Below are 9,648 nucleotides of genomic sequence, written 5' to 3' on the forward strand. Positions count from 1 at the left end.
TTTAATATATATATACGGGACGTGCCCTTTAAAAGGCGGAGGAGGGAGGTTCTCATCGCGTGCTCAGCCGTGCCCATTCGTCGGACGGGAGTGAGAGAATTCCCGCGAGCACGATGTGCGTCATCGGCCGCCGCCGGCGGACACGTGATGTGGCGTCTCGGTCCCGCCGGGCGGCCCTCGGGCGGCTATCAATGACGCGTCGCCGCAGCTAGCACGCTGATTGGCGGGCCGCGGCTTCAGGTTGGAGGGGGAGGGGGGAGGAGTTGGTGGCGGCGGCAGAAGAGAGGGGCAGCATCAGCGGTGGCGGCGCGCGCTGCCCCGCCTCCCGCTTCCCATCCTCCTGCGCGAGGCGGCGGCGCGTGGCATCGGGGTCTCCCTCCGGCCTGCGTCTCTTCCTCCTCCTCCTCCCGCTTTCCCCTTTCCCACCTCCTCTCCGCTCCCTGCCAGGCCAAGGCCATGACCGACTTCAAGTTGGGCATCGTGCGGCTCGGCCGGGTGGCCGGCAAGGTGGGCGTGGGGCTCCGTGGGGCGGCGCGGAGTGGGAGAAATAGGATTTGCGCGTCTGTATGCGGTGTGCGTGTGTTTCCGTGCCCGAGCGTGTTTTATGTTGGGAGATCCGCGCCCCTTCTTCTATCACATCACCGCTCCCTCGCGCGTCTGACCTGCTCCGTTATGTCACACAGGACCCCTCTGTGACGTCACTGGGTTCATTGGGGTTCCATGATCCTATTATTATTATTATTATTATTATTATTATTATTATTATTATTATTATTAAAGGTAGAAGGATGCGGGAGGCTGGTTTTCGTTAAGGTCCCTTTTCTCTGTTTTACTCTCTCTTTGCATCTCTCCCTGTAGAGGGGTAATGAGCTGTTCTGTGGAGCACTTCCCGTTGGTGGACCTCAAATGGGGAGATTTATTTCTTTTTATATCCTTCGTATTCAGGCTATAAAGGGGTCCATAGCTCACTGGCAGAGCACATGGGTGGCATCTGCAGTTTCAAAGGGTTACATAGCAAGTGATCTGAGAGGCCTCTTTCTTCTTTGGAGTGTGCCTACTGGTTAGACTAGGTGATACTGACGGATTTGTAGTCTGACCTGATCCTAAGTAGCTTCCTATTTTCTTGTGCAGATTTGATACATTTCTCTTTATACATACTTGCTGTAACTTTCTTTTGTTGTGCTTTTCTGTTTTTGTTTTTTGGAATAATCAACATGGACCACAAAGGATGTGTACCAATACTTGGTGCATTGTCTTGCTTTACAGGTTGTTTGGGTTAAGTTTTGTATGTTAATCTGTTATAGCAAAAACTGAAACACAAAACTGCTCTTTAAGGACTAACTGGTTTGTGTGGTATAATTATATTGGGCCAGAGCTGCCCCTCTCAGTTGCAGATTTTGGTCTCTGAGCAAGAACTTACATTTTACAGTTCTTTCTTCCTCTCCTCTCCTACTTTCAAAGGCAAGAGAAAGGCAGTACACTCCTTTCTGGCATTTGGACTTCCTAAAAGGCTTGTGGACACAATGGTAGGTAGAGATCCCAGAATGCTCAAGGCTAACCATGGAGCAGCTTTCCCCTGGTTTAGACAAGTGTGTGACGTATGTGCGGTCAGATGAATGACCTATTTAAGGTGTAAAACTTCTCTTTTCAGTGTAAGATGTGCCCTGGAATAGCTTAAAGTGTTGTTGTGCTGAAATGAACGAAGAGTGCCTTGCTAGGGATTGGAAAAGTATCCACAATATAAAGTATTTAATTACCCTTCTTTTTTTATTCTAGACAAAGTACACACTGATTGATGAGCAAGACATTCCACTTGTGGAGAGTTACTCTTTTGAGGTAAGAACCATGTTATCTACCTTATTTCCACATTCCAAGTGTTGAATTCAAACTCCCATCAGGTCCAGTCAGCATATCCAATGGTCGGAAGAGCATTGGGATAACCACATGTCAGCTATTATTCCTCTTGATCAGGGATGGGGAACCTGTGGCTCTCCATATGAACCCTGATCTGACATGGTCAGTAATTAGGGTAGATCAAAAACAGGAAGGGTTGACTGTCTAAGGAACCTGCTTTAAGCAAACTCATGAAAGCCAGTGGTCTTATATACAGTAATTACTATCTGAATAAGTTGGCAGAGAGAGAAGAGGAGGCATTTTCCCTTGAAACAGCATGTGGGTCATAAAAGGACTTGGCCCGATCCAGACATCTGGGTTTGGACTTGAGGACTTGTATGAAAAGTACCAAGTTCTCCAAAGACTCAAACTGTTCTCTGAAGTAGGATAACTAGGCAAGCTGTCCTTCTCATAACAAGCAAAGCAAGATATGTCAAGCCTTTATTTTTTATAATCGTGATGATACAGCTGATGAAAACCCCAAATTAACAATCTCAGAAAATTAGAATATTGTGAAAAGGTGCAGTAGCTATTCAATCCATAGCATCTGCAATGGGTTCCTGAGCCTTTAAATGGTCTTTCAGTCTGGTTCAGTAGGGAGCACAATCATGGGGAAGTCTGCTGATGTTCTTTGGGATGTTCCCAAAGTGCTGTATCGAAGCACATTAATGGAAAGTTATGCAGAAGGGGAAAGTGTGGAAGAAAAAGGTGCACAAGCAGCAGGGATGACCGCAGCCTGGAGAGGATTGTCAGGAAAAGACCATTCAAATGTGTTGGGGACTTTCACAAGGAGTGGACTGGGGCTGGAGTTAGTGCATCAAGAGCCACCACACACAGACGGATCCTGGAGATGGGCTTCAAATGTCATATTCCTCTTGTCAAGCCGCTCCTGAGCAAGAAACAACGTCAGAAGCGTCTTACCTGGGCTAAAAAAAAGAGAAAGAAATGGCCTGTTGCTCACTGGTCCCAAGTCCTCTTTTCTGATGAGAGCAACTTTTGCATCTCATTTGGAAACCAAGGACCCAGAGTCTGGAGGAAGAATGGGGAGGCACACAATGCCAGATGCTTGAAGTCCAGTGTGAAGTTTCCACAGTCTGTGTTGATCTGGGGAGCCATGTCATCAGCTGGTGTTGGTCCACTGTGCTTCATTAAGTCCAGGGTCAACGCAGCCGTCTACCAGGAGATTTTGGAGCACTTCATGCTTCCTTCTGCAGACGAGCTTTATGGGGATGCTGACTTCATTTTCTAGCAGGACTTGGCCCACACTCCCAAAAGTACCAAAACCTGGTTCAGTGCCCATGGGATTACTGTGCTTGATTGGCCAGCAAACTCGCCTGACCTGAACCCCATAGATAATCTATGGGACATTGCCAAGAGAAAGATGAGAGACATGAGACCGAGCAATGCAGAAGAGCTGAAGGCTGCTATTGAAGCATCCTGGTCTTCCATAACACCTCATCAGTGCCACAGGCTGATAGCATCCATGCCACGCCACATTGAGGCAGTAATTGATGCAAAAGGGGCCCAAACCATGTACTGAGTACATATGCATGCTTCTACTTCTCAGACGTCCAATGTTGCTCTATTTGCAATCCTTGTTTTGCTGATTTCATTTACTATTTTAATTTACGAGATTGTTAATTTGGGGTTTTCATCAGCTGTATGCCATAATGTCACAATTATAACAAATGAAGGCTTGACATATCTTGCTTTGCATGTCATGAGTTTATCTCATATATTAGTTTCACCTTTTAAGTTGAATTACTGAAATTATCATGGAAAAGTTATTCTAATTTTTCGAGTTTCACCTGTATATAGGCTTCATGTATTTTTAGATTGGAGTTTGGGGAGCTCCATAGAAAATGTATTGCTCTTGAAAAAGGGGCAGATTTGAAATACACTGACATTACACTTTCACCCATTCATTTACCTGATATCAACAGGTTCTGCACAGGCTTTTGAGGTGTCTGGGGGAAAATTAGAGACTCATCATGGTTTATATATATCCTCAGGCTCACTGAACAAGAAGGCTCTGATCTTATATAGAGTCAGTTAACTCAAGCACATAAACTGGGTTCCTGAGGCAGAGTTTGCATCTCATCTGACATTTCCCATGTCCATTATTGACCCACTTTCTCTCGTCTGATATAGACCTGACTGATTTTGAACTTTAGAGGCTCTACTCAGAGTGCCTCTGCCTTCAGATGTTAGGAGAGTGTTGACTGGGAACAGAGTCCTTCGTCTGGTGGCACCCTTTTCCTGAAACATTTTCCCTAGTCATAATATGCATAGCACCATCATTTAATACCTTTTATGTGACAAGAGAAAACTTTTATTAACCCAAGTGTTTAATATTTTGCTATTTATTTTTTTATTAACATTTCTGTTACTTGGTTTGCAGTTTTCTGTTTTAATGACCATTACGTTTCTGTCTATTAATAGCTTTACTTACATTTTACTTTGTTCGTATTTGAAGCTGCTATGATGTTTAGATGAGCATACAAATATTTTAAACAAAATGCATGAAGAGATGTGTTCTCTGTCTTTGGCCAGGCTCGGATGGAGGTCGACGCAGATGGAAATGGTGCTAGAATATTTGCCTTTGCATTTGACAAAAACCGAGGAAGAGGGTTCGGACGCCTGCTGCACGAGTTACTGTGGTAGGTATCATTGTGCAGGGGGTAACATAGCTGCAGGTTTCCAGACTGCTGAGGCATGTGTATGTATAGTCTTTGGAGATGGGCACTATAATGGCAACTCTCACGTGTCAGGGTAAGCCATAAGCCGTGGTTTGCTGTGCATGAGCAGATAGCGCCTGTATTACCTCTCCCCATTCATGGTGGGAAGAAACAAACCACAAACCCTGGCTTAGCATTGTGTCCAAACCAAGGGGTTGTGGTTTGATTTTCTCCTGACAACCCACAGTGTGTAGCCAATGTTTGTTTTTAGCTTTCTGATTGTGATTTGTTGGAGGTGAAACAAACCATAGTCCCTACTTTGGACACATCTTCTAAGCTCAAGGGATCATGGTTTGTTTTCTTCTAGTATGAGCAGAGGGGAGACAAATACATTCACAGTAAATCATTAGCTAAGGTTTACTGTGATGTACAAACTGAGCCACCATGTAAAAGGAAAGTGGGCTGTGTTGTGTGTTAAAGTATCTTCCCCCCCCCTCCCTTTTTCTCTCTATAATTTGAACATACAAAACTGCCATATATTTAGAAGGAGGTTGATCCATCTAGCTCTGTGCTGTCTATGCTGACTGACAGCAGCAGCAGCTTTCCTGGGTTTCAGGCAGGGGACATTCCTAGTTCTACTTGGAAATCTTGGAGGTTGAACATGGGACCTTCTGCATGCAAAATGTGCCAACCCATCCAAGTGCCACAGGGCTACCCACAACTTGAAGCCAGGGTTCCTACATCCAGATACCCCCTGATCACCACCCAATTTATCTCTTAACTGCAGGGATGCCTGCAGAAGGTCATCAGCAGAAGATCTTAAGAACTGGACAGGGGGGTGGGTGTCCTTTATGGCTTGGGTCCTAAGCTGTGTAAGGTTTTAAATTTTCAGACCCAGCACCTTGAAGTCAAAGTAAGCTTGGTAAGCTCTTTTGCATCCATTGAGATGTGTTGTCTCCAATGACCTGCCCCGGTTAGAACCCTGATAGTTGCTCTTTGAGCATGTTGGAATTTCCATACTGCCTTCAAGGGCAGCCCATAGGAGTCCAAGCAATTAGAAGCATCAGAATTCTTCCTTTCAGGAATTGCAGGTGGCTCGTCTTCTCTTTCAGGGAGAGGCATAGGGGGGGCATCGCCCCTGGCTTTCAAGTCGTGCATTTGAATGCAGTGACAGTGGACAATCGTCTAGACAACCTGCGATTGGTTCCATGGGGATGGAGGCCCAAAGCCGAAGAAATCTCTAGTAAACAAAGGTAAACTCTCAATAACAGTGTCACAGGCAAGAGGGACAAAAGGGGCTGGAAGTCAAACAACTCCAGAACGTGTTTCTTTGCATAGCCCCTTGATGATTTTTTATGTGTGTTTCTTTGCATCTGAAGAAACTGTGGTGCTAAGTTCTCTCTGGCCTGGCCCTAGATGGGAGGATATGTCTCCCACCCTAGGTTATTTATTCCACTCAAACAGCAACAATTCTCAAGAGTTCCCTTGAATGAGGAATCAGTTGTTAAACTACTCTGGTAATTGTATGTCTGCTAGCGAGAACAGGGGCCTTATAACAATTTTCAGCACCCTTAACAAGCTAAAGTTTCCATAATTCTTTAGGGGAAGACATAACAGTTTAAGGCTGTATCAGAGTCCTTTAAAGGTATGTTGTGATTGTGGCTACTGTCAACTCTCTGCTTTGAGAGGGATGGAGTTTTAACATGTTGCAATGGTGTAACACAAGCTTGCTGCAGAAATGTTTAATTTGCTGTTTTTTCTTGAAGGGAACAAAGCTTATACTGGCTGGCGATCCAGCAGCTTCCCACAGACCCCATAGAGGAACAGTTTCCGGTGCTGAATGTGACGCGCTATTATAACGCTAATGGGGATGTTGTGGAAGAAGAGGAGAGTTCGTGCACATACTATGAATGTCACTACCCTCCCTGCACAGTGATTGAGAAACAGGTGTGTTCAAAACCAGAAGCAAGTCATGGATAAGACCGTCCCTGTTCTAGGCTGGCTGCTGCAAGTTCACCCTCTTCAGTGTGGTTGCTTCTTTTTAAATAACCAAAAAGTCCTTAGGCAAAGCTAGTGTGTTCTTTGTACCCCCTGCAAGGAATTTCTCTGCACCGTTTTTAGCCTAAATAGTTATCCTGGCCAGCGGCTTCCAAGCTTCAGACACATCTCTCTCTCAGTGGTGTTCTGTGAAGTACAACTGACTGTGCTACCATTCTGTTTGGATAACCCTTCATCCTACCTCTCGGTGTGGAAAAGTCAGTGTTGCGCATAGGCCCAACCCCCCTTTTCCTAGCCCACTTTTTCTTAGGACAGGGTCATGGGGAAACAAGATCAAAATGAACAGCTCTGGTTTTAAACCTCACTGAAGTAACTTTGTTGTATAGAAGGATGGATAGAAGTCACCCGAAAAGATAACCTGTACAAAGGGAATCTGTTCCTCTGATGACAGTTTTGGATGCTTTGTGGAGGAAAATATGTAAATAGGTCTGTGGATATAGAAGCGTTCTCGAACTCAGCAGGAGAGCATCGGTTTTGAGTCCTAGGTTCAGTCTCTTGCTAGAGCTGTGAAAGACCACTGCTCGAAACTTTGGAGCACTGCTTCTGTGCAACATAGGCAGTACACTGAACTGGGCCATACTAGTCTGATTTGGTGTAAGGTAGTGTTCTATGTTCCAAAGCCATAGTTATAAACCCAGGGGTGGGAAACTGCAGCTTGAAACTCCCTCAGCCCCATTCAACCTGGCCAATGCAGGAGGTGGGGGTGGCGAGCGACACAGCTCCCTATCCTTGTTGTAGACCGTGAGGGAAATAAATTGAGAGTGCAGTCCTGTACGTGTTTACTCAGTCCCATTGAATTCAGAATGTTTAAGATTGGGTGGGGGTGCAGAAGAAGAAGAAGACACTCATAATGAGACCTTCAGGTTCATAAACAAGAGAAATGCACCAGTGGGGGCTAGATAATATTTTATCCACAATGAAAATCAAGGCAGCATTTTGTAGGGTTCCCAGGCTGTTCTACTCAGATCCTGACCAGGCCTGCTTTAGTTCCTACAAAGATTGCACTGGGACTGGCCACCTTAGGACCCTTTTGGTTGGCTTTTTTTTGGGGGGGGGGGTTCTTTCTCTAGGGGCCCTGAAAAGGGATACTGATTTTTGTCCCGTACTCCTCTCTCCAGTTACGTGAATTTAACATCTGTGGGCGGTGCCAGGTCGCACGGTACTGCGGCTCGCAGTGCCAGCAGAAAGACTGGCCGGCCCACAAGAAGCACTGTCGGGAGAAGAAGCGAGTCTTTCAGCAAGAGCTTGGACCAGAACGATGACCAGCTGGCTGAGGCCTTAGCCCCACAGGACACCTTCCCAGAAGGTTAAGGAGGAGTTGCCCACTTTGCACGGACTGCTCACTTGAAGCCAGAGGCACTGACAAAAAGGAGAGAGAGAGAGAGAGAGAGAGAAAGAGAGGAGAGATTTATATATATATATATATATATATATATATATATATATATATATATAAATAAAAAGACAAACCAATCCCTGTGATGCTTGAGGAAAGGTACTGACTCTTCCCTTCCAGTGTTAAAAAAAGAAAACGTCTGAAGAAAAAGGAAAAAAAAGACTACTGGGGAAGCTCTCCTGCTTGGAAGCTTTCTGTTATTTATATGTTAATATGTTTGTAAAGTTATGTACAGAGGTTTTGTTTTGTTTTGTTGTTAGAATGTCTCTTACATAGGACTCATTTACTGTAATGTTCAAGTGAGAACACATTGTTGGTTGAAATAACTGTCCAGTAGCAAAAAGAGAAACAACAAAAAAAGCTTTTCCTCCCCCTGTGGCTAGGAGAAGGCCTGGGGAGCTAGCTCAGAACATCAGCAGTTAAATCTGAACAACTCTGCATGGAAAGTTGTGTTTGCTAGTAAAGGATTGGAATGGATTGGCTGCCTTTTTTGCTCTTTTAAAAACTTGAGCAGCTGTGAATGATTGTCCACCACCATCAACAGCATGTTGCTGGTCTGTCCCACCCTACCCCCATGAGTGACACTTTCCTCTGAAGATTGCAAAAGCCGCTGAGCTGCTTAGCTGCTTCCCATCACTGTTCTTTCCCATCTGTTTGTAGAGGCAAACATGCCCCCCCCATCCTGGTTATCATAGTTCCTAATGATATTTCCACCACTCCACAAGGAACCATGGGCAGTAAGGTGAAGGTGCAAGCAGGCTTCCATGAGCAGAGGTTCGGGATTGGTGACTGATGACCCTGTTTCTCATTGAAAGGTGTACAGTCATAGGAAATTCTATATTGGCATGTCATTGTTGAATTTAGGCCAGTACAGTATTATTGTTAGTCCTCCCCTGCCCTTTTGTCCTGCTGTAATCTTTTAAGATGAACAGGGAATAGTTTCTTATTGTAGCATCTATGTGCCAAACCATGACTCTCTGCCGTACTCTTGCATACCTACTTGGTGGCTGCCCCTCCACATCTCTCCTCTGTCCCCCCACCTACCCCGAGTTTAGGGATAGGGAATCTGCCCTTCCAGATGTAGTTGGACTCACCAGCTTCAATCAGCATAGTTGGGGATGATGGGAGTTGTAGCCCAACAATGTTTGGAAGGCAACAGATTCCTCATTCCTGCCTCTGGAGACCTAAACCTTTTAAAAGTAGTGTAAGACTATTTAAAAAAGGCAAACTTGCTTTGAGTAGTTTAAGTAGGTAGAATAATAAGTTGTGTATTCTCTGAGACAGGCCAGTGGTCCAGTGAAGGGATGCCACTACATTTCTCAAAGCAAGGTATTTTAAAGTTGCAAAAACTAAGTGACTCTGCACGTATCTATGTGTGGAACTCCATGAGACACTTGATTTAAAACCAGGTGTCTGTGTGACAGGTTCTATTTATGCCCATACCAATATATGGCTCAGAATTGGAGATGGGTGGAAGAATGTAATTGTTTACCACCATCAGCAGTAAGTGGAAACAGACCTGATATTTAACCCTTAGTGTAAGGTGGGCTTGATTTCTTGTGTGCAAACATAGAAGACCCCATCCATGCAAATCATGGGGAGAGGATGGTTCCTGTTGAGACT

The 9,648-nt window shown here is 45.1% G+C and overlaps 1 protein-coding gene across 1 annotated transcript; it reads left to right on the forward strand.

Annotated features, from left to right (window-relative positions):
- Window positions 1-275: 275 nt before the first annotated feature.
- LOC309361156 (zinc finger MYND domain-containing protein 19) lies at window positions 276-8,030 on the forward strand. Its single transcript, XM_081896119.1, has 6 exons — window positions 276-507; window positions 1,777-1,836; window positions 4,447-4,553; window positions 5,684-5,824; window positions 6,338-6,518; window positions 7,748-8,030. Exons 1-6 carry the CDS (start codon window positions 457-459, stop codon window positions 7,889-7,891), a joined length of 684 nt encoding a protein of 227 aa, XP_081752245.1. The 5' UTR covers window positions 276-456; the 3' UTR covers window positions 7,892-8,030.
- The last annotated feature ends 1,618 nt before the right edge of the window (window positions 8,031-9,648 follow it).

The sequence above is a fragment of the Podarcis melisellensis genome (assembly GCF_964234715.1).
Source record: "Podarcis melisellensis genome assembly, chromosome: W".
Lineage (NCBI taxonomy): Eukaryota > Metazoa > Chordata > Lepidosauria > Squamata > Lacertidae > Podarcis > Podarcis melisellensis.